We start from the raw sequence: 25,289 nt of genomic DNA on the forward strand, positions 1-25,289 counted from the left end.
ACGAAACCAGAGGGCAGCACAGGATGCGATCGCACGATCCCTTCCGTGAGCAATCTCCCAACTCATCTCTGGGCTGTAATAGTAACTTGTTATTCGCATCGGTAAAAGCTTGGTCTTTTCTTCAAACTCAACAGTTTTGGGATAGACCACCAGGCTCCGAAATGTCATATTTAAAATCACATGTAGATAACATAAGTAATCGTTAACGAGGAACGGCGTACTGACATCCGTTACTATTTCATTTTTAATCCTGTCAATTGTCACATTATCACGGTTTCGAAAAATTCCTCCATAAGATTGAGTTTCTCTCACATTGCAGCTATAATATCAGAGATGAGTTGGGAGACTGCTTACGGGCAGGATCGTGCGATCGCATCCTGTGCTGCCCTCTGATTTCGTACGTTAGCTTTCACCGTTTTTTACCCCCAAGGGCGGCGCAACGAATTTCTGATAGGAGCTCGCGCACTCGCGATGGCGGTACCATCTATCAGTTGCCGTTGGCGGCTTACGTACTCGTGATGATAATACCATGCGGCAGTTGACGGTGTTGGCTTACCTACGCTTACCGACACTGCTCGCTTTTGACGGTAAGGGAAGAACACTCGTGACGCTCCATTTGACTTTATCTACTTATCTACTACTATTAAGTACATTGTTGCCTCAAAGTCGACGTGATGCGGAGCTTTGGGGCACGCGTCGGTGTCGCGTACGGAACCCTCATGCAGCGAATCTGTGTGAGTGCGATCGCTCCTAGAAATCTTAGCGCGTCCCAACCAGCCAAGCGCCAAGCTACGGGTCAAGACGTTGAGTATGTGTGCGTTCAGCGCTACACTCGGCGAGTATGTGTGAGAGTCGAATACTGCGGAAATCCTCCCGAGGCTTACCTACCCCCGGATATAAGCCGAGTCATTTCGCGTATGATTTTTTTTACATTTCCCTACTAGCATTTTCGAGCGTTATCGATCATTTTCGCACGTTTTTCAAGTGTTTTCGAGCCGTATCGAAGGCCGTACAGTGCGGTTGCGGGTTCTTAAGTGTAGTAGAGCACCGGAGAGTTGCCGCAGAGGGCCGGAGAGTGCCGGAGACTAACGGACAGTTGTCTAATTGTCTCAGTATTAAATATTGTTTTGAAAATCGCAAGCCACGAGGCTTATCTGAATTACCCACTGACTTCCACTACTGTTAATCTCTTTACCGAATTACAAGAAAGGATCCCTCAAGACTGAAATGTCCTATTGTTTCAGGAATGGGATGAAGTTTTCAGTTCACTTGGAAACACAACAATGGACGAATCCAAACGGACATTTTATTATACATAAATTATAACCATAAAGTTGCTACAACAGAACCGTTACATTTTTTTTTATCATTATGTTTACCGCTTGGTTTAACTGTATGGAAATATATATTTTGTACCGTTATTTTAACACATTTTATTAATTTAGAGATGAACCTACCGAAACTGGACCAGAAGATAAATCAATGTAGTCACGTGTATACTCTAATTACAGGAATTTCCCGTGGTACTTGCCGCAATTACCAATAGTTCTATTTTGCATGTCTGGTACTTGATAGGTGTATATTTTCAATACAATATAAAAGTAAAAAAAGAAATATACGTGACATGATAGGACGAATATTTGCGAAATGTGGACTTACATGTATGGACGGACAATTTTAAACTTACAATTAACAAGTAGATAAATGGAACAGGGATTTAACGGGACTGACATGAAACATTCATAAATGGACGACACAACTGAAACAATTTATTGCCAGATACGAACTTAGAGGAGGATATTTATTCGCAAAGATATATTTTTTATGTAATTGTTGTATTGCAACAATCGTGAATTACTCACCTCTCCGGGATAATTATTATACTTTTAATTTCGTGGCAATAATCCACCTCTAAAATTGTCTCCAGCATTGAAGTCAAGTCAACGTGTTTATGCAAAGTCAAAATTTATATATTACAACATAATGCGCCCTTTTCTTTCGCAAGAAAAGCGGTGTTACATCTACTGAATCTTTAACTCTAAGACTCTACAACTCGTACACCGTGGATGATCCTCCTTCAATTATCATTATCATTAAGACACTCTACCGTAGAATTATACTCGCATAGTGCGAGTAATATCACAATTTAAACAATGTAGACGACGACGACGATGATGACGATCCTATCTACAGTGGCAGTAGATGATAAATCGTTGGCAGTGATTACATATAAATTTGTATATATATATAAAGTAAGCGAAAGAGAATGAAACACCCGGAAGGAACGCCATTCAATTTGCCGGATGTGCCCTTACGGTTTGTTCAAATAAATTACAGGGTCACTTCGAATGTACAATCAAGTTCCTTTTTTTAAAGTCATGGCAAACTTAACTGCAGCGACAATACCGGGTGAAAAGAAGATCTCGTATTACAGAGAACGTGCAGACTAAAACTTCATGTGTATAGTATGTGTTTCATTTCTACGTGAAACAAATATACACATAAGTATTCTGTACGTTCACTTATAGATATTGGGCGATTTCATTATATGTATACAGATCTTATCACCCGGGATATAACAATTATCTTATGTTGCCATAGCAGCCTTCAACGACATAAAAATGGTTACATTGCTGCCGCAGCTTAATTTGTAATTAGTCCGTACAGAATAAATCCACGTAAGCGAAAAAGCAACGCATCGGCTGAGTACTCACAGCATGTACTCGAACGATCAACTATTTGATATAATTATTCAGTCTGATTACTCACGTGCACGTAAACTGTACCGAGATGGAGAACGCAAATGAGGAACATTAATTTAGCCCCGAATGGCGCATCCGACACGCCGAACAAATCCTTCAGGGCGTGAATTCTTCATGAAATGATAATTCTATAATCTAATTTTATAAACTATTTACAGATGCCCGGCCACACCAGACGACGCAACGAAAGCAACTCTTATTCCTACTGCGGGTGTAATTACTTCTTAAACGACGAACGTTTCGATGGGCTTCCTGTGTCTTATGAATCCTCTTGCAATATCTTATCATTAATACGGAGTAGCGATAAAAAACGCTCGGAAATACATGCACAAATATCGGTGTTTATAATGATGCGACTAATGAGTGAAGAAAGGGAGTCCCCGTTAAAAAAAAAAGTAAACGGTACTTCTTACTCCTACGTCTACTGTGTGTATATATATATATACATCTTACATATTTATATAAAAAGGAATCTCTTATGCGACGTTTCAGGTAAATTAGCGGACACTTCCGAGAATCTCTATTGCTGCACTTACAACTAATGGGCTGAAGTCTAATCGCAAAGTGTTCGCGCGAGTGCGAAACAATTGTAAAACGTACCACCGCGCGCGTGCCTCTCTCTTCCCTCGGTCTCCATTTTTATGGGACAACGCATACCATTTAATAATTAATAATAAATACACGTGAACGGTTGAGGGGCTTGTCGACTCGTCGTAGTTTGCTCTAAGGTCCATATTCCAGGCACAAAGTCACAGGAATATGAACCTTAGGTGAGATCGTATGAGTTTTGTGAAAGCAATGCATCGATGTGTAACTGCCGCATAGAGTAACATTGTAATTGCAGTTAAATTGTCGGGAGTTGCTAGAAACTCGTTCCCCATTCGAAGTTATCTCGAGTTGACCTCGATCGTGTGAATTATACATACATACTAACACTCGATATGCCTGATTCCATGATATATCAAAATCTCTTAACAAAATATTCCATACAAGGAGGCATAAGTCATCTTGCTCTCCTTTCCTCAATTACATTCACATTTTGCGCAGACGTGCTTGTCCAATTTACATTAAGGCATAGGACCGTCACAGTCGTGGAATAGGGGGAACAAGATTATGTACAGATGGTGAGATCGGTGGTATAACGAACTACTAACTAAACGAGGGAAAAAAAAATATGAGCTTGAAAAATATAATACGTGAAAACTGAGCTACGATCACGATGATCTAGAAATGGACCGTTCGATTGTCACGGTAAGTCAAGAAAAATAATCAAAGGACAGAGACATTAGATGTATGCCTCACGACGGTGCCACTATTATCAAGCTTTGGAACCACCTTCTCTTGGTGGTAAATCTCTAGTCAGGATTCTAAACGACATTTACAAACGAAAATTCTTAACAAAAAGAATTCAAGATCGAGATTTTACATGGCAGTTTCCAAGGGCTGGCTCTTACTCCTCGCCGTGGCTGAAAGCTGAGTGAGCTCTGTGGGTTCGTTAGGCAAGAACACATCGAAGTTCGTCTCGAGGAGAGCTTCGCTTTTCGACCTAAGAGGCTTTTCTTCGGCGGTGTCCAGGTTGGTCTCCAGGAGAGCTTCGCTCCTCGGCCTCTCTTCGTAGTAATAAGGATGAGGAAGCGGAGGACTGAAGTACTCGGGTACAGGTTCAGATCCCGGAGTGAGTAATGTAGCGTCGTATCCATCGTACTCCATGGGCGGGTACGTAGGTGTCACTTCAATGTCCCGTTTCAACTCCGTTATAGAGTCGGTCAAGGCTAAGCTGGAGTTCAGGGGCAAGGTGGAGGCGTTGTGAAGGTAAGCTTCGTTCATCGGGTCCTTGGGACTGTCTTCAGGGGCCACTTCGCTGTTAGCCTCCGAGGGCCAGTTGCTGTTGTTTCTTGAGGTGAAGGTCGAGTGGTTTCTGAAACCCTCGTTTCGGTAAGCTAAATCGTAGGGCTGACTATCTGGCTGACTACTTGGGTAGCGATGATCGGAGGTCTTGAAGTCACTCGTGCTGGGGGAGTAACGAGGATTGTGGGCCTCGTAGACGTCGTAGCTCTGGTTGTCCTCCATGGACGAGTTCAGCTGAGACTTGTCCATGGAGTCCAAGCTACCTCCGTTCATCATCTTCTTGTAGTCCAAGGACTTCGAATTCAGGGTGTCGGTGGACTGTTTGGTCTGAAAAGAGATATCAATGTGAGACTAAACTTTTTCGGGGCCCGTCAATAAATTAGACATTATAAAGACATTTCACTGAACGGAACGATGCAAGCAAAAGGTCCAAATATGGACGTTTTAGAAGCTGAAGCGTAATTATCAGTGCCATTTAACGCTACCACTCTACTCTGGCGGGTATTTACAATCGTCTAACCTGCAGCGGTGGTACCAGGACCACTCTTTTTTCTCGCTTTGGCCGCGTATGGGATTTATGATGAATTAGTGACATGTACTACGAATTCCGAAAGTGGTTAGTCATATGTAGATGTAGGTTTGAGTTACGTCAGAAAGCGGAGGTGGTATTAAAATTAATTGAAGATTCTTTTTATGTAAGACTTACCGGGATAGGTTTCCTTCGGTAAGCTAATTCCGTGAAGCCGGAAGTCGACCCCACTGATCGCAGGGAGTGCAAGGATTGCCGAATAGAGTTTCTTCTTTCTAATCGTTCTAATCTTCTTCTCTTAGATTTGGAAACCCATAAACCGATTGCTGCTGCTAAAAGAGCCAAGGCCACACCGATGGCCCCTAATACCCCGACAGCGACGATGTCTTTTCGCCAGGACAATGGATCTATGTGGACTCGAGGATCTGAGGAAGTACGTTTCATTGTATTCATTTTCAAATTAAGTCTCGCTGCGAGAATTAACATTTTACTTACCAATCTCGCAGATGAAAGGATTCGGCTGATCGCAATAATCGACCTCGATGGTCTGATATGTAAACATGGTGCATTGATCTACACGTTCGAGTTGTTGTACCCAAACACGCTCCGAGTAGTCAAAACGTTGCTGCTGCTTACGCAGAAATTTCCATAGCTCCAAATAATCGCCCATTATGAAGGGCATTGACGCATTGGCAGACTGAATGAGTAAATTAAAAAAATCAACCCTCATGTGTAATTTAATAAATCGACTTTTGTATCAGTCAGTGTTAATAAGTAATCATAAGACGTGGAATTTCTTACGCGACAAAATTCTCGTGCACTGAAAAAGTCCATAGGTGCTCCTATAAATATGTAGCACGTGTCGCCAACGAGGTCCCACGCAGGTGGGCATTTTCCGCTTAACACGGATTTATTATTCATATGATACGGTTGATAATCAACTTGCAGTAATTCCGGGGAATCTCCTCGATCGCGGATTCTTCCTGCTACGGCCAATGTTCTATTATATCCCCACCAGTTATGTCGGGCATCCACGTGGGATCTCCACAATTCCAGTTGACTGTTAGAGAAAAAAAAAAGAAAATATAATATTTATATTATGGCTATAATTAGAAATTTAGTAGACAAATATGCACAATCAGCGTTACGAGTGGCGTTCTCAATGTTAAATGTACTAAATTTAGAGAAGCTTATTAAATACGATTTTTGGACGTACAAGGTGTAAACAAGATTAGGACGACACTATTGAGCTCTAAAGCATTGAACACAGCAAGTACAAAGGTGCGGTACTTGTGTACTTACTTATTGTACCATTCCGTGCCGACAACGCTGAATATTTTTAAATATGCACATGCGATACGGTATATGAAATTAAAAAGGTGTAAATTAAAAGAACCAGGAGGCTTGGAAATGTACACGACTGTTGTTTACTCACCTGGATCGGTTGACAGTCAATATTTCGTAATCATTATCTGGATTGAAGAAGACATTGTCAACGTATTGTTGACCTGGTGTTCCAGCAATTATCGTGCTGCGGCCTTGTCTGTCAACTGCATAATTTCTGTAAATAATAGACGCGTTATGAATAATAATTTCTGAACAGCCATTCATGTCTCCTGACAACGAAACTCACTTATAAAATCCGTTATGAGATGTGGTCTGATAAATAGGAAGGCGGACTCTTTCGAATCCTGAAATTTCGAGAAGGTGCATTCCCAGATTTCCATGCAAGTAATTCAGGGTCATGTTACTGACTACTTGCTTAAGAACGATATTGTTATCGTAAGGTGCATTGTTCTTGGTGAAGTAATTTCTGAATATAGTCACTTCTTGATAAGGGCTGCTATGCCGTCCTTCGACGTATCTAAACTCATGGAAAAATGAAAGACGTGTATAAAAAAGATATTCAAGACCCATACAAATGAATCGTCAAATAATTGTAATTGCGGGGAAAATAACAATTTACAACTTACAATGCCGGCTTGTTAGAATTTTCAGTGAATAGATTATTGTGAATCCATCCTTTCAACGAAGTCGCGGATCCTCTCGAATCGGCTCGAATTGAAAGTCCGCCTTGGTTTCCTCTGATTAAATTATTCTACAAATAATGAAAAAAAAAATATTTAAATGGTCATTTAATTAAAATTCAGGTATGAAGGTTGAATGTAAAATGACGTACTCGGAAATACAACGACTGCGTATTTTGTACGTCTAACCAAACGGCAGACTTGCAGGTGGAAAAGTTTCCGTACAACTTTTCGCAATTATTGGTAAATTGATCGCGTTCCACTGTAATAATGGCATTAACTTCGCCTGCACTTGCATATCTTAAGGCACCTTCCCGACAATTTCTTATTGAAGAATACGACACATTATGTTGAACGTCACGATCTGAAATATACATGCTAATTATTTTAAATATTTGTTGGAAACGGCTGTTAGGAATTAAATTTGAATTATTTAATCGAACTTACTAAATCCAATCGCAGAAATCGGTAAGGTAACCACTTCTGCTATAAATCCATGAACGTTGCTCGCACCATTTGCAAACAGCCTGACACTGAGACTAGGTCCCTGAGTCTTAAACAATTTTTTTTCATACGGACTATCAAATTCCAAGTGTCCTATTTTCCTGGCCGTGACGTTATAAATATCACCATCGTAGAGGGTAATGCCATCGGCACGACCTGGGTTCCCAGTAGAATTAAATAAATTAAACTGTAACAGCCTGTAATAAATAGACAATTTAATATAAACCATATTTAACTACCAAAATGTTACCGAGACAATGTACTGTACATTAATAAATGAACTTACCGGAATCCAAACGGCTTGGCTCTGTAAGCACTCCTGAATATCTTGACACAATTAACGGGATTGTTATCATATTTATAATATACTAACACTCGTTCTTCGATTACGATTTCTTTCGAAGTATCACAAATGTGGACCATACTGAACAAGTGGTACGGTATATTCAAGTCCTTCAGTGGTGAAAAAGAACTTTCTTCAGCTTCGCGACCTTCGCCAGTTAACGAAAGTAAATTGACTCCATTGCCAAGCACATCATTGATGTTATTATACAACAATTCGACCTGTCAGAAATTATGTTTACTATAATTTTAACCGAATAAAATACTAACTTATTTTTATATATTTCACTGTTGATAAGACTAAAGAAATTAATGATTTAATTACCGTATGTGTCGGTGATACCACGTTAATCCCATGATAAGCACTCCGACTGACGTTAACTTGTACGACTACAGGTGATTTCATAATCGACTGAATCGCTGCTGATTTTTCATTGTGTAAGATTCCAGCCCCAGTAATGTTAATAAATTTCAATACAGATTCCACTCGCCGTACTGTTTCGTGAGTGACTACATCATGGATCCGATGTTCATAAAGATGATGTTCAAATTCGCTGTTCGCTATGCGAATGCCTCCCCAGTAGTCGTAAGACATGTCTAAATTTCTTTCCCCACAGTGTACGAAAACAAATTTTCCATCCCACGGGCAATCATATCGGTGTCCAAAGAGTTGACCATTCAGTCTAATTTGGCAATCTTCGAGTCTGTCCTCGTTGCCGGAACACTGAAATTAATGAAAGTCACATTTAGAAGATAATTACTCGATTAATAAATTATGACATCCTGAGTTCTAATAGGACACATTTTCTGAGAAATTTGTACAAACTTAGAATCTTCCATTGGTTTATATATCCTTACTTGTAAAGGTTCTGGCCAGGACCAAATGCGCGTTAACGAGCCTGGATGCAGTTCGTATCTACGATCATGAGATACATAAACATTCAAAGGGTCATATCCTAACTGACGACACACAACTTGTGCATTTCTTTCCGTAAATCTCCGATCGCAGAGCGGAATCCATTGTAAGGTCGTTTGGTTGAAGAATTCCAGAAATCCTGCAAAAATTAATCTCCATCCATACACGACAAATCTTTTGTATATTAAATAATTCCTAAATAAACGAATATTTTTAAAACATACCTTCATTGCGCGAAGAAGTACAGTTTCCTTCCGTGCACAGTCGGATGGTTTCTAAATGAGAATTAATTTCCAAGCCTCTTTTGGCGACAGGTTTTGGACTCGAAGCATATTCTGGACTTAATGGTCTCATAATAATTTCATATCCATAAGCCCCGACGGCTTTTAAGGTGCCCAAGACCAATATTCCAACATTGGGAGCAAACTCCATAACAACATCTGGATAGATATGTAAAGTAGCTTCCGGCATGACGGTAATGTCGGATCGGACAATATATGGAGTCGGTCTGGCATATAAGGAAATGCTTTCTGTGATGCGTCCACCAAGATTATCCAAATCTACTTTTGAGGGTAATTCCCAGGATGCCGAAATAGAGGCATATAAATCGTCGCTGATCAAGTAAGGTCTAAAGTTAGCCACCGCGTGATCGTTCCAGTCATCAAAGTCAAAAATTCTTTGCCTGTAAAAAAAATGACAATTGCATTACCTTATTCTAATCTGATAAAATATAAAATATAAACTTCCGAATTTACCTAATCATAGAGTCGTTGTCAGTGCCCCACCAGTTTTCGGAGACGTCGACCTCGTTATTAATCTTCGCCGTTTTTATGCCAGCAAGTAACTCGTAGTCCAACGAATTTTCTCCAAATAGATTCCTATTTACTTGCACCTTCTGAATGCCGTGAAATCCGACAACGTAAGTCGGGGTATTATATATTTGGTGGGAACCTCTACCAACAATCGGACTGTAGCTATTCTGCTTGATCTCGTTGTAAAAAAAGTGCGCGTCGACGTCACCGACAATTTCTGACTGACTGTCAGCCTTAAATTCCACCATGTATGTCCCGGTATTTTTTTCGATTTTATTGTTATTAATTTTCATTTTTTTCTCCATACCACGGATAGAAATTAAGCCTGTCTTGCAGCGGTTCCTGTCGAACCGATTATGGGACATATTGAAGATGGCGTAATGACCGTCCACGAAGAAGCTAAAGTGATCGTTGTTCTGCCAAGTATTGTTGCCAAAGTACAGCGAGTGCGTGAAATTTTCATTATACTGCCAAACATACGGCAAGGAAACTTCGAAACCTCCACCTTCGTTTCTTTCGATGGTGCTATCTTGTAACACCCAATGAAACAGATTATTCGAATGGCGCATATCGCGGCTGAATTGCAAGATACCTTTGCCATTATCAGTGATCAAGGTGTTGTTAACATGAATTGCAATCTCGGATATGTTCAACTCGAACACGTTCCAATGCGGCGAGAGAACGTAAATCGCTTCCTCGACGTTGTGAGAAATCTCACAGTTGATTAATTTTATAGACTCGTTGGCTTTTCGTAAGAAATGATCGCCTAGCTCGTTCAAATAACGATTGTAATACGAAGCCAATATTCCTTTCCGGTTGCTTCGAATTTTTGTGGCCGACATCAATAACGTGGGAACCGGGCCTTTAACGATTCTGTTACGAACGTCCTGAAATTAATTAGTAACTTGATTAACTCCCCAGGAAATAATAAAATAGGTGCTATTTGGCTTTTCAATATTCCTAGTGAGCTGTATATGTTAAAAAAACAATACCTGAATCGGCGCTGGGAGAGCAGTAAGAACCATGACGGTACCGCCAAGCGCATTATTTCCGCTGCGATACTCGAATATAACCACGAAAGAGCTGGATGCAACTGGGAAGACGGTCAGATCTCTTTTAACGTTCCAGACGTTGCCTTTGCGATTAATATGCTGGGAATCATGTAAAATAATTTGCTCCGTGCTCCGATTATGGATCGGATTCAAAAGTTGAATTCCTACGACGTATCCTGGGGTACACTGTAATGATAAATAGGCCATTAGTTCGAATTCAGCGAGAGATTTAGGGAATAATAAAAAAGAAATCCAAACACTCACTCGAATATTTATAAACTTCTCTACGTTCTCCTGGATCTTGGCAGTGACGAGATACTTGGTCTCGCCGACAGCGAGCTCGATATCTCTGCTGTCGTTCGGTATGATAATGGGATTGTAGGGACTGTCGACAGTCATATCAGGCGACCTAACGAACCATCCTGCAAATTCTCTCTGCTGGACCGCAGAGAACGCAGGATTATGTCTGACACCTGCCACTTTGTTATTCTCGATCCTTGCGTTGAATATTCGCAAGCCGAGCTGCTTGAAGCTGATGCCACTGCCTCGATTGTTGGAGAACTCGCTGTTTCTGACCGTGTTGACCGCGTCGGCGGAATAAATATCGGAGTACAAGATCCCCAGGCCGTCTTGCAAATTGTTCACCACTTTCACACCCTCCAGGGAGTGGCGAGCAAAATCGATCTGCAATGCTGAAAGCCGATGGCAACGGAATTAAGTAATAGGATGTGGAAATGTTGGAGGGATGGTGGATTTTCAAATCATTGGATATTTACCTGGCTTGAAGGAATTCGTCGTGTAATCAAGGAGGCCAGCTCTCTCGATAGTTACATATTGAAGGTCGCTTCTCTGAGCCAAAGGTCCCAGCCTTAGTCCAGCCCAAGCTGCCTCGGAACACCTCACGCCAACATCATTTTCGTGGGTGCACGAATTCTCAAACTCGCCCTGGGACTCGGCACGACATTTAGAGACATCAATGTCGTCGTCGGAGCACTGAACGTTGCTGAGCATAATGTCCTCGTTTGTTCCAGCATTTGGGATTTGGGACCTTTCCATGAACCAGTTGTCCGGATCTAACGTCAATCCTAACTGATGACAAACCAACGCAGCGTCGCGAATGGTCCATCCATAATTGCAAACGGTTCCCCATCTCTCGCCGATTCTCACCTGAAAGTTAAACATTTGTCAAGGTTTGAGGTAAAAAGATGCCTGATGGCTAAAGAAATCCTGAGAGCACTTTAAAAAGGACTTTGCAAATTTACTGACGGAATAATTTATTCTCTAGTTTCCTCCTATTTGAAAGGTGTTTAAAAAGAATTTGTCCAATCACCTGCAATCTTCCTTCTAGGTTCGTTTTTCCACCCAGAAGTCTTACTGGTACAGAGTTCATGTCATCCAACATCGACACTTCTATCAGTGTCTCGTTGTCTGGCTCAAGTACGATTTCTTCCTTGAGAGTCAGCAAAATGTTGCTGGGCCCCTTTCCTTGAGCGTCCAATTTTCCGGCGACCATCATACCAACCGCAGGTGGAAATCTTAATGTTACACCTGGTTGAAGCGTTAGCTTCCCTCCTGGCCTTATGTTAATGTCCCGCTGAACGATGTACTCCCCAGCAGATAAGGTCTCCCAGCCGTCTACTTCTCCGCCAACGAAATTTGTTCCTGGCACGTTAAATTGCGGAACGAAGGTGGGATTCGAAATTATGGTATTTGCTCCTGGATTGCTGCTGTGCAACAAATACGGTAAATATTCTATCTTGGCAAGATTGTATCGGTCCTTCCTGAAAATCGAAATATCGTAATTGTTCATTAAATTTCAAACTTAATACATTACATTCCTAAATCAGAAAATCTTATAAAGTTATCTTCTAAATTTCAAAAAGTGGGAAATTACCTAATCCGCTCTTAATAATGTCGATTTTTTAATACAAATAGAGTAAAACAGTGACACCTCACCTGTGGAACAACCTCTCGATTATTTTCTGCTCCTCGGCAAATCCCAACCAGTTGTAAGTGCAGTTTATCACTTTACTCTGGTCCTCGAGGTGCGATCCAATTTCGTATTGCGACTCCAAATTGTGCAAAATATTTCGAAAAACGCGAACGTTGCTGGATGAGACGACCACGGCGGCAGCTACTCGAGACCTTGGAATCAATCTGGACCCTTGGATATCTCCATTATCAAATGGCTCCTTGATGTGATTGTCTCGTAAAAAGTTCCTCGTAAATAACAATTTCTGAACATCGCTATACGGCGACAATCCAATGCTGACCACATATACTCCTCGATTGTCGTAAAATTCATTGTGTTGTATCACTATATCAGTCGGAAGGACATTGAACTCTTCGAACAATGGATTTTTAATTAATATCCCGCCGTAAGTGTGCTCTCGGAAATGATTGTACTCTATACATCCATTTATGTTCAAAGCAGGACTCAATTTGAGGCCCAATTTTGCATTTTGAACGAATACGTTGTGACCAACTTGTAATTTCAAAAGACCTTCGTTGTACCTCCAACTAGATTCAACTTGCACGGCTGTTTCTGTGCTACTGTTGAACCAATTTCCGGTTATGTTCACATATGATTTGCCCGTGGAATTGCCCACCTGAAAATATGAATGAAAACGAGTTGCACTTTTTTTTTCACATAAGATTTTATAATACTGAAAATCGATGTATTTTGGTACTCACCAAGACCCCGATGTCTTTGTTTCTGAATATTTCCGAGTACTCCACCACGGTGGTCTGATTAAAATGTATATATTCCGTGTAAGAACTGTCATTTAACCACACGGAAAATCCGTAGCCTAAATTGGAAGAAATACTGCTCCTGGAAATATTCCTGCTGCCTCCGGTCACAGTAACGTTCACACCATCTCCTCGATTGAAGGAAATACGGCTTTCTGTAATATTCACATCCAAAGCACCACCAGTTACATGAACACCACCTACGTGGTTGTTGTTCGACACCGATGTATCATGTATGTGAAGTGCAGATCGCAATTTTTCCGCCGCAATTCCGCGACCATTGTTATCGGCTATGGTACTTCTCGTGACGTTCAAGTCGTACGTCTTTCCTGGAATAATTTTTTATTATGATATAAATGAATTATATTTTGTAAAAACGATATATTCGCGACTTTAATTTTTATCGTTAATGCTTACTATAGCCAGAAGATATCCTAATGAAAGCAATCATCTGGGTCCTTGGTTCTGCCGTGAATTTTATATATAAATTTTGCCTGGTCGTTGTTACACTTTGGGGGAGTGTATTATTCCTGACCTTCACCCTGCCCAACAATTTCTCAGCACTACTCATTCCATCGTAAACCTCGAAGAGGGCACTGTCGTTCCTATCCGTCGTCATTTCTAGAAAATGCAAAGTCAAGACATGCCCCGGTCTGGTGAAAATATGCTGAAACGAGAGAAAAATTAGATCACGATCCCGATTTTTTGAAAAGATTTAAGTCTTCTTATTTATTAAAATCTTATCTCGTGATTGACTCACCTGGGGACAACGTTTCGGGTTTGGCGCATACTTGCTCTGCTCCATAGATATCGTGATCGGAAAAATCTGACTTGTAGTTGTGGGGAATGTACATAAGTCGAAGACATCCGTCCGGTCAAGCTTGTCGTTCGGCCTCTCGTCGTGATGGACGTATTTAATTCCATCAGCACCATTATCCAGTACCAAACAATTATCAATATGCGTTAGCCCGGTCGAGCTGTTCACGTAAATTCCGTAGCCTAGAAAAAAAAAATGAAATCTGTATAAAGTACCGCGCGGGTATCGAGACATTAAATATCCGAGACAGGACTTACCTTTATTACTACGGATGGTGCAATTCTTGATGACTACCGGGCCATCGGGAACGGTGACATTAAGTCCAGTAAAAGATGAATGAAGAATTGACAACGACTCCATACGAGGCGGCACTCCTTCGACGTGCAGGGCAGAAGTAACATTGAAGTCTCTTCCTGTACCAGCGTACCTGAAATAATTATTTCAAGAAATCAAAAATAACATTACCTCGAACAGAAATAGGCGAGAAAGAATCCTCGACTCTTATCATTGATATTTTCCTTTTTTACTTTCACTCATCCCTTATTAACACTCCAAGAACACGATGTAAAGCAACACCAGACGTCAAGGCTCGCCTGACACGCAATCTCAAATCTTTGCGGTACATCAATAAATCAGAAAGTAAAGAATATAACGTGCAATCTTATGGCACTGAGACAGCAGACAGAAGGAGAAGGCGTAATTACTTGATTTCGACGTGCCGAAGGATCGATTTGGATCTGCGCACATAGAGGGTGTTTTCCTGCGTCAAGGGCTTATCATAAAGCGCCCCTTCAAACCTGATACCACGCCAGTGTTTAATTGCCTGCGTCGCACCGTCATGACGAGGGGAACACGAAATTCCTATATCCGGATGGTAATCTGAAATCAAATCGCCCCGAATGAGAATCTCAGTTTTAAACATTAAATTTGATTCTGAAAAAAAAATCCGTCCACAATCCCCAGCAACTAAACCCTCAAGATTACATTCTACAAGATGTACTTCATAAAATCTATGACCTCACCGTGGATAACACGGAATATCCCATTTCGCTCGCCGTCTCCATTCACCTACATACCCTATCTTCCATAAATATTTGAGGGCTTTATTATCAATCATTTCCTAGTACATTCATCCCTGATAATCCGGGCCAGATAGTCTGCCCCGATTATCGGTTTTGGACCTCTGGATTTCATTTGGTTTAAATTATGAGAAATTTACCGCATACTCCTGCACCGAGTTGCCTGCTAGACCACTGGTCGCAACGTTGCAGAGAAGACTCGGTGCCTCGACATTGCGGTTGCTCGTAGAGTAGTCGAGGCCGTGCTGGCCATTGCCGATCCACCCAGCCCCACCAACGACCTCCTTGAAGACCCAGCTCTCTGCATGCCGTCTCCAAGTCCGCTCGAGTCCAGCTGAAAAAACGTCACACCGCACATTTAAATGGAGAACTAAAAATAATGCTCGCTAAATTATTATTAAATTATTGCTAACAAAAAAAATAACAACGGCCTCTTGTAAACTCTGATTTGAGTTTTATCCTCATTTTTCTTTACTTCCAAGAATAATAATTTTACTCAAATAAATTGTTATATAATTCCTAATAAATGTTGCATCCGATTTAGTCGAGCTCATCCGAGTCAAATAATTATTCCTTGAATTAAGAAAATATTTCTTTGGCTCAATGATAGTCTTTTCTCAGCACAGATTTCTAAAACAAGTTGTACGCTTTTCTTATAAGTCCGTAGGTTACTTACTTTCTCGAGTTGCTACACACTGATCGCCATTCCCCCTGATGAAGAAGCTGCAATCGGCCTTCTAAAGGACTTGGACCATCGACCAGACGAATTGACCGTGGCTCCGGCTGACCGGACGGAGTCTCCGAACTCGTCAAAATTATCGGCTTATCTTGTTCCCCCTGAAAGTAATAATTCAACGTTAGGACGATTGGAAATTTACTCCAATTACCGATAATGCGAAAAAGTTAGATTATGAATAATGAAGTAATACGAATAATTGGCCGTAATGCGAGGCAATGGAGAATAATGGAAGGAATAAGACAACCAGGACAGTGATCGAATGAATTATGGTCACGAATCGTATTTATCTTCGACCTCCAACGAATTCGCGATTGATTTGGGATAATACTTAAAAAATCTATACCTCGATTTTAAACGAGAAATAATTATTAAAGGCACAGTGGATTCTCCTTGAATTCCAAGAGTCCATTTTTTAATAAACGCTGTTTCCTTGGGTATACACAATTTCTATTTGCGAGCAAAGGAAATGAAAATTGGACGTCGGTGGAAATGTAACGAGTCATTGCAAAATTCGCGAGATAATCGTACGGTGATGTAAAATCAGGTTCTTGAATGACGGGGAAACTCATTGCGCGAACTTGGAGAAAGTCCAATAGTAAGAAGAAAGTTGGTAGGAAAAACTCACCTATTCCATGACTGAGACTCGAGTGTTACGAGTTCGGGTACGACAAGTGTATATATACTCTCGGTGACATAAAAACAAGTGCGCGGATTCTCATGACGTACGGAAATCTAATTGGCCGAATTCAAAGGATAAATCTCGGTAAACGTATTACCCTTTTCACATACAAGGATCCAAGAGGAAATTCTAAGAATGTCGAAAATCCTTGCGAGCCGAATTACAAGGAAACGTATTAACCATAATGGATATTAATCCTCTCCGTAAATTTCTAGAAGCTCGTTGCTAAATTTAATAACTGAAAGTGATTTTAAAAAATACCTAACCAAACCAAATCGTCATATAAAAAGGAAATCTCTTAAGCAACCGAAGGGTACTTTTCCTGGGAACAATTTCTTGTCTCCTTTTTGTATGAATCACGACTCGGTTAACTGATAACGCCGAATGAACATATACGCGCTGATAAAGCTGATAAAATCAGTACAACAAAGAATACTCTACAGGCTTTTTTACTTGAATCGAAGGCGGTTCCACCTTCTTCGCTTTGAAATCGATAGAAAAGGACAATGAATTAGCCAAATAGCTTTGACGAATTTGGCCTTAATGGGACACAAACATTCCTCGCAACGTACGATTTCTTAGCTCGGTTTATGCGAAACGGCTTTGAGGACAAATCCAATGAATTGGGCCAGAAATTGAGACTCTCGTTCTACAAGTTATTCACGACCGAGTAATTTTAAACGCGGCGGAGCATGGAATTGGAAAATAATCGAGAAATTGTAGGGAATTATTGACGGTAAAATTAACGTCCCGTGTAGGGATTTCGTTTAGGGCCTGGAAGATGGGATTAGTTAAAGCCATAGGTTAACTTAGGGCAAAAACTCTTCATTGATCCATGACCTGCAGAGTATCGCGGAGGCGACCGGGTTGATTCACCCATTCATTCTTGCAGACCACTTCCCATTGTTAATGGACAAATTAGAGTCGCCAGTTGGATCTTCCGCCGGCACGAGCGACTTACAACCACGAGCAGTAATTCGTTAAGTAATGCCGTTGAAAGTGGTTTAATCGCGTTAAAACAGCAGATACAGAAAATCGGCAAGGTGGCACAATTAAGCCCGACGAGCTAACGAGGAAATTGAGAACGGAGACTTCGTCCACTTCGGTCAATTTAACCCGGTTAATCACAAGAATCCTATTTAATCGGTAGGGGTAGCTCGAAGATAAAAAAATAAAAAAATAAAGTCACATGTACAAGAACACTTGCAGCGCCCACGTAATCGGCGCACTTCCGAGGGTCATTCATTCGGTCAAATGCAATTAAATGTGGCCGAAGTCTAGAGCCTTATTTTCGTCAACTTTCACCCACTTATCCCCCAGGCAATCAAGCGATTGTCGGTCTCAATGTTTTGTACAAACAGAAAGCAAGTATTTTCATTTCAATAAATTATTCCGTTTGCCATAACGTTTTTAAAGTCTTCGTGGACTTGAGAACATTTATTGGAGCGCAAGGTCTAACAATTTTTAATTAAAAATCGTATCTCATTTTTAGCGGAGCTCTTCCAGGTTTAAACCGAGCAATGACAACTCTCCTCGTCGGCGGAGGCTTAAAAAACGGTTTTACGATTACCGTTGAGGTGAAAAGAAGCACTCGGTGTAATGGAGCCTGTATTCTTCTTCTGACCGTAAAGATCAGTGGCCCGAAACTCTTAGCTGGAAGTAGTACGCGTATGCCGTGAAGCAAAGAAGTTTCGCTTCAGGAATACTGATGAAATCTCAGAACTTCGGTCCTCGAGAGTTATTGCCCTGCAGATTTAACGACATATCGATCGATCGAAAATTTCTAGTTAAGCAATGGCGGAGGTATCCACACAACGATAGAAACGTTGAATAATAATTAGGTAAAGCGACAGTCCACAGGAAGGAAGTCCTGGTTATCGCTCTTCATCAAGGAGTACAGCTCGGCACAGGAAGTTGGAAGCCTTTCTTGGATTTTAGGGGAGATATCGAGTGACCTACCGAACGATCGATCGATCAATTCGACGTGATGGATAATAAGTTAAGGTAAACTTTCGTGCTCTCCTTTATGGAGGAATGCCTCACCGGAAGGAAGAAGTACAGTTTCCCTAGACAATGTCATCGGATGTACCGTCATGGGGCATTTAATTTAAAAAATGTTACGTTTTCGAAGAGAACCTCCAGGCGAAAATGATAACGTTTTGCACGATAATTCGTGGTGTTTAAAGTATAGGCTCTAAAGCAGTTGTCCAAGTACAATAGCTACCAGAGCGTTATGCACGGTGCGTACCATAAGTACCCCATTCACGTGTTTCTGGCATTTCCGGCTAGGGACCCCGTCGATTTTATACAGGATCTCGGGTGACCGCTCTTGTGTGCTGCCGTAATAGCATTATGCCTACAACCATCAGACATCGGTAGTGAAATTCTCGATTTTTTATTTTCAATCGCCGAGCCCGTTTCTAAAGAGTCAGACGGGAAGGAAGTTGCTTCGAAAGCGCACAAAAATTACGTACCGTTCGTGACCTACCAATATGGGAAAATAGAATAAAAATGGAGGATTTCGTAATTGCACCAGAGAACGTTAAGCGGGATGAAACTCGATTAGCTGCTTCGGAGGAAATATTTTAATATTTAAACCGCAACTACCGACTGGATTGGATTTCAGATCGTCAAATTCCGAACGCATCTCCGCCCCATCTGCGATTAGAGAAATGTAATATGCTTAATGCCGAGGATGCAATTACAAACTCAGGAGAGATTGCCGTGATAGCATTACTCGAGCTTCTATCCCCTGGAGAAATATAATCTTCGAATTATTGGCCCGAGGGAGAGATTGGAATTGACAGAACGTACGTACATTCAATTGACTGTACCGTGGAGTAAAACTCGAGAAAGGGACATACTACAATGGTAAGAACTTTCGTTTGCGATTGTTCTAGAGAGCCTTTTGCTCACTTGGAAATTAAATACGCATTTCGTATGATTGTAGAATGTTCTGAAGAAAGTGTAACAGCATCCCAGGCATCTCGACTCTCGTCTCGTCGGTGGTAATGCTCCAATTAAGTACGTCACTTTTACGATGCACCGTGCAAAACGGAGTACAGCAATCCAGGCGAAATTAGGGTCGTTACTTCGAGTTCCTCGATGTTGGGATCGGCATTTGAAAGTGGAATTCTTCCGGGGCTCCGAGATGTATGGCAGCGATGCAGCTGCAACTTTTCTCGGGATCTTTGGCCGATAGTGTTACAGAAGTGCATCGCAGTGTGAACTGTAAAGTGCTCGCAAGAGTGCACCGCCTCAAGGGGCACTGAGCTATGGTGAACTCCAAGTGAATCCTACCGTGATCGAGAAAGGATCCACCGGAGCTTCAAACGATTTCTTGCTCAACAAAGTCCTCCACTGATACAACCAACACTTACAAAATTGCAAACCGAGGCCTCGATCAAATATATCCCTGACTTACCTAAGAAAAAAAATTATTCATGAAATCAACAAAATTATGATAACATGTTTAAGGTCTTTGATTTATCTCTAATTATAAAATCGCTGGTAAGAGCTGTGCTCAGGGGTCGAGGACATCCTTTTGTCGACTCCTTTCCCCGATGGCTTGGTTCTCACTAATTATTGCAACAATGCTTCGCAGATGCCGACAATGTGCAAAAGTGCGGCAGACGGTTCGCACAAGAAGCCCAGGCGATAGAATCTTAACACGTGGAGGCCTCGCACCATGAGACCAGGAAGACGTAGATACATAAGTTACTTAGACGTATTCTCTATGCCATGGTGCTCTCGGTACCCACGTATCAGCTCGAGTGCAAGAAACATGCACGTGATACATGTCGGCGTACCCAGTACTGGCAAGTCTCAGAATAACGGCAGAATGTCACGGTGTTATTATTTCACGCTTTCGAGCTCCTCCTTGTGCACGCATTATGGTTCTTTTCGCGAAGTTCTAACTCGAGCAGGACGATTTCAGTGACAAAAAGTCAGTGGCCCAAAATAACGCGAAAATTACACAATGCCATAAAAATTAATTATTTTCTGGCTAATTTTTTTCGATTTTTAATTTCTCATTAAACTCTCGTAGAAACTCCGCTCTGTATACATGAATCGTAAACCATGCGATCTTTTAAACAGGAAGTTGTAATCGTTAGCAGGGGAGGCGGAAAGCATAACAGCTGAGCGAGAAGAAAAAGATAATTAAGAAAGATTCAGATCATATTCTCCGTTATATTTCCAATAGATAATTAAACGAAGAACGTCCAGGAAAATACTTATGCAGAAGAAGGGGAAGGCTAACCTGGGGAAAATCTTTCGCAAAATCGTTTCCTATTCTTCGCTCGTTACTCCGACATTCTTACAACTCGTGACTCATCGGTACAAATCATTAGCCGAAGTGTGATTCATGTCCAACGCCTGCATTCGTCAGCAGTGTTGCAATTATTGCATGACAGTCCGAAATTCTTTGAACAGGAGTTGCATCAAAAAATTCGTAATGTCTCTACTAAATGTCCCTGAAAAGAGTCAATTACTAATTCGAGCACTGCTTTCAGGTAATGGATGTCTTCGGTTCGCGATAACCAGGATAATTTTCGAAATTGGGCACAACTATATGCTCATACGAAGAATACAACGGAATCACCAAGAGCATGGTTGCATCACGAAAAGGATGTTATCATGGCTTATTGTTGGGAGTATGTCAGTACAGTTCTCCTCGACTCATGGTGTGAAACAGGCACGTGCCAGTGATAAGATAGGCGGGTTTCGATAAGGTCCATCAGGTGCATATGTCTCATGAGTACATATACCACAGGTGAGAAGGCCATTCATAGCCTAAAAAATCTAGAGCAGAGCACTCATCTCAGATGATACGATTTATAATTTTAAAAATATCTGTATTAAACAGTTTTTCCTATTACTCCCTAATACTGTAATCTCAATTTCTGCCGAGCCAAGAAATGATCACTAAATCGATATTAATGAATTCTCACGAATCAGTTATGACGCACCCGATGTCTTCTTCTAACCTGCGAGTACTGCTTATTTGTAGCTTTGATGATCGATTCTGACACGGTTGAAACCATCCGGTTTCACAGAAATTAGTGGGAACTATTTGTCAAGGTCCGTATAAAGAGGAGCGCACAAGTCGGTGAAAGAATACACGGCTGGGTGGTGTCCATAAGGGAAACCCGAAGGGCTCGGACAGGTAAGGCAGGGTTTTTCTAGAAGACAGGTTGCAGGTAGGTGATGCTACGTCCTGAGATCGGTATCACGTATATATCCCACATGCACATGCATAAGTATCTACATGTATGCTCCTTCAATAGCTACGACGTCGGGAAGTCACGCACCCTTAACAATGAAAAGTCCTTCGTGTAAAGAAACGCGGCATTCAGAGGCCAAGTCTTTTCCCGGCTTAAAATGCCTTTAAACTGTTAGCTCATTCCTCACATTGGTTCTTTTAATTTTTCTTTTTTAAATATCTCATAACATGAATCATGCGAAAAAAATTCAGTCCACACGAGGGATACCGGGTTAAAAAATTTACAAACATGTCAAACCTTTAAAAAAAATCACCGCCAAGGTATGCATAATTGAGGTCTCTAAATTTCGTTAAAATATCTTCGATTACTGATCGTGAAGAATTTTTAAAATGTTACGTATAGATCGTTTCGACGGACTTAGGAATTCCAAGGAAGTCACCGTACCCTGAGTGGAATTACTCGAAACTCGAGTTTTCACGATGCCGAGATGTGTCAGCAATTAGGAGCTTTCCTGCCATTCATAACGAGGGAACGGTAAAATTCTTGTGACATAAATTCCGGTTTGCGAGCAGTAGTGTTGGAGGGGGTTTAATCGCGAGCATTCTCTCTCTCTCCTCCCTCTATTCCCAGGGCCCTGATCGCTCTTCCTCTCTCTTTCCATAACCGCCCCTCTCCTGTCGATTCGATCCTTCTCTTTCCTTCTCTCCGGATGGACAAAGAACATTCTTCGAGGGACACTACAGCCTCCTCTCCGGCGTTTCCAGCATTTTTTAACCTTCGTGCTGACCGATTCTACGCTTCTACTCCGACCGAGTAACGTGTGTTCGTTCTATGCCACCATTCATCGTTCATAGTTACTCCCATCGAGTGTGGATCGCAGTGTGAAGGACACTGCGGTACCATTAACGTTGCGGCAATTGCAGTACACTGTATGAAAATACAAGCCGTAATTGCAATTATTTTTAGAACTCATCTACAATTGCAACGAATAAATCGATACCTGCCAGGATTTTTCAATAATTTTCAAATAATACACCACCCTGTTGAATATTCCGCTTCCAAAAGAAATAAAAGAGAACGTAAGACGATAAGGAAACAAAAGTACCCTAAATTATCCCTTAGCCAAGATTTAATTACGAGATCCAATCGATATCGAAAAGGGCTCCTGATTACCTGGGCAGTAATAATGCCGCGAACGGTGATACCGATCATGGGAGCGAACCGGATCTCGACTCCAGGTTCAACCAAGAGTTCTCCAGCCTGCTCTACAAAGAGGTCTTCCCGCAGCAGATAGGGACTCCTCGACCTCTCGAGTAACCTCTGACCCCGGGTGATGTGACCTCCGGGCAGCTTGGTGAACCCCTTGACATCGTGCTCCTCGGAGGTGGAGGCGAACGCGGGTTCTGTGTAATAAATCGAGGGCGGGAACGTCGTATCATCCTCTGCCTGTCCTCTGAAGATGCCCAACGCGATCACGAGTATCGAGCATATTGCACGCATTTTGCATGTAGGGTGGATATCCGTTCTCCAAATTCCTCCCAGCTTCCGCCGGCGTTACATCAGATCGAAAAATCCATGAACAGCATCTCCTTTATCGACGGTCTCGTGGCCTCTTAATCGAATTTGCGGTAGATAGAGAATTGGGTTAATTACCGCTTATCGCTCGCAATCGCTAAGTGCCCTGAATCAACAGAGTGCAATTAAGTAGGGTCCCAAGGGGCCTCCGTTTTAGCGCAGAGCCGAAAGATGAGAGCCGATGGTCACCTTCGCTTCCACGGACACGTCCGACTCGTTATGGTAATGCCCGGAGGAAACTCTCGGCTTCATCGATGCCGCGAATCTCGTTTGGCACTGCGAAAGGAGCGTCAAAAAGTTCCTCCGAGAATCAGATGACTCCTTGACGCGTGCGTTCCGTTGACCCCGCAGTTCTTCAGCTTGGACCACTTATTTATGAGTTTTGGTACCCTGCACCGATGCGACTCGTCCCACGAAGCTTCGACCATCCAAGAATCCCTCGGCATTACGCCAAAACTTCTCCGATCACTCCGACTCACTAAAATGTCATAAGTCTTTAGGCTCCAAAACTCATCAAAGAGCGGAATAAAATATTAACAGCTGATCCGAAATTTGTGATCCGCCAAAGAAAAAAAGATACACCGAATCACTGGGAATTATCCGATTCTCCGCGAGATGACCCGCGATTGAACTCTCTTGGTACCACTCTTCGAGGTACGAATAAAATCGTAAGCGGTGAAAAAAGTCCTTTTATTCCACTATCACCTGACAAGTTACCCAGCACCACCAACGAGCCAACCTTCGTTCACTTCACGGGGCTTCTTCTTGGCGTCAGGTTTTTAAGACGGGTGTACCGACTCCTCCAGACGCGACAACATTCACCTGCGTAACACCGAACAGAAACTCATAAATCCTCGCCACTGTTACGTCACAAAATACGTACTATCAATAGGCCACCACTTTAACGAAATAACTTGGAGAGAAAACTCATTGGGGGTTCACCTCGTCTTCTTAGCGTCTTCCACCGAAGCCTCTACGGGATGTGCGTGTCGTGAATTTAAATTTCTGTCGCAGGAATTTCCTCGCAGGATCGTCTTCGTCGCAGCTCTTGGTCCTCGAAGATCCTTATGATGCACTGACTAATGTCTTGTGGCGATCTCTCGGTTAAAGACTCTAAATAAAAATTTGTACTGTTTTTTGTATTAAGTAGAAATGGTAGCGGTGGGCATCGTTCGGGGAGCGCCGCAGCGTTCTCCAGAGGGCGGACGTCGCACGGGCTGAGCTTCAACGAAACGTCCCTTCGGGAACAACCAGGGACGGATTAATATGGCAGACGCGTATCACGAGGATGCACGGACTGCGGCGCCGACGCCTGGCGTCATCCCCGTTGGGCGCGGTTTAACTGTTGCGCTGCCGGCCGATGCTCGCTTCGCCTCGTCGCAGGAACGACTGCTTTCGAAAAGGGGTATCGTAGGCGGTCACGTGACTCGTCTACGTCACGCAGGTTGTGAAACAGGTGAGCGTTGCGCTCGCGCTGCCTCCCCCCGCCGCGACGCCGAGACAGCGCCTGGGGACAGCGCGTCGTTGCGTTCACCTGAAGCGCGTTCTCCAGGGCTGAAGACTTCAGGTGTTTGAACGCGAGCGTTGCCAAGGCGACGCGTCCGCTGGCTAGTAGGTTCCGCCGCTAGCCGC

At 42.2% G+C, this 25,289-nt stretch overlaps 1 protein-coding gene across 3 annotated transcripts; it reads right to left on the minus strand.

The window, feature by feature from the left end:
* Nucleotides 1–1,948: 1,948 nt before the first annotated feature.
* LOC105697628 (protein bark beetle) lies at nucleotides 1,949–24,972 on the minus strand. 3 transcript variants are annotated; one of them, XM_012421113.2, is made up of 28 exons: nucleotides 23,847–24,972; nucleotides 16,116–16,276; nucleotides 15,580–15,773; nucleotides 15,065–15,239; nucleotides 14,618–14,787; nucleotides 14,304–14,542; nucleotides 13,961–14,210; nucleotides 13,487–13,872; nucleotides 12,749–13,401; nucleotides 12,123–12,573; nucleotides 11,569–11,959; nucleotides 11,057–11,484; nucleotides 10,733–10,978; nucleotides 9,684–10,627; nucleotides 9,153–9,610; nucleotides 8,871–9,067; nucleotides 8,338–8,736; nucleotides 7,957–8,234; nucleotides 7,614–7,867; nucleotides 7,319–7,530; nucleotides 7,113–7,237; nucleotides 6,773–7,003; nucleotides 6,575–6,700; nucleotides 6,442–6,468; nucleotides 5,941–6,199; nucleotides 5,635–5,836; nucleotides 5,317–5,564; nucleotides 1,949–4,937 (listed from the first exon to the last, which is right to left on the minus strand). In XM_012421113.2, exons 1-28 carry the CDS (start codon nucleotides 23,907–23,909, stop codon nucleotides 4,185–4,187), a joined length of 8,520 nt encoding a protein of 2,839 aa, XP_012276536.1. In that variant the 5' UTR covers nucleotides 23,910–24,972; the 3' UTR covers nucleotides 1,949–4,184. The 3 variants fall into 3 exon arrangements, with proteins under 3 accessions (XP_012276536.1, XP_012276534.1, XP_012276535.1); XM_012421111.2 differs by lacking the exon at nucleotides 23,847–24,972 and adding an exon at nucleotides 23,256–23,800; XM_012421112.2 differs by lacking the exons at nucleotides 6,442–6,468; nucleotides 23,847–24,972 and adding an exon at nucleotides 23,256–23,799.
* Between the last annotated feature and the right edge of the window lie 317 nt (nucleotides 24,973–25,289).

The sequence above is a fragment of the Orussus abietinus genome, unplaced genomic scaffold (assembly GCF_000612105.2).
Source record: "Orussus abietinus isolate OABI.00-Male unplaced genomic scaffold, Oabi_2.0 scaffold39, whole genome shotgun sequence".
Classification (NCBI taxonomy): Eukaryota; Metazoa; Arthropoda; class Insecta; order Hymenoptera; family Orussidae; genus Orussus; species Orussus abietinus.

Excerpts from the sequence above, each read along its gene's own strand:
- LOC105697628 (XM_012421111.2), bottom strand. The coding sequence starts at position 23,582 with ATGCGTGCAATATGCTCGATACTCGTGATCGCGTTGGGCATCTTCAGA. Across the intron at positions 14,788-15,064 it reads CTTCGGCACGTCGAAATCAA|GTACGCTGGTACAGGAAGAG; the intron begins GTAATTACGCCT and ends TAATTATTTCAG. Across the intron at positions 5,565-5,634 it reads TCCTTTCATCTGCGAGATTG|ATCCTCGAGTCCACATAGAT; the intron begins GTAAGTAAAATG and ends GTACTTCCTCAG.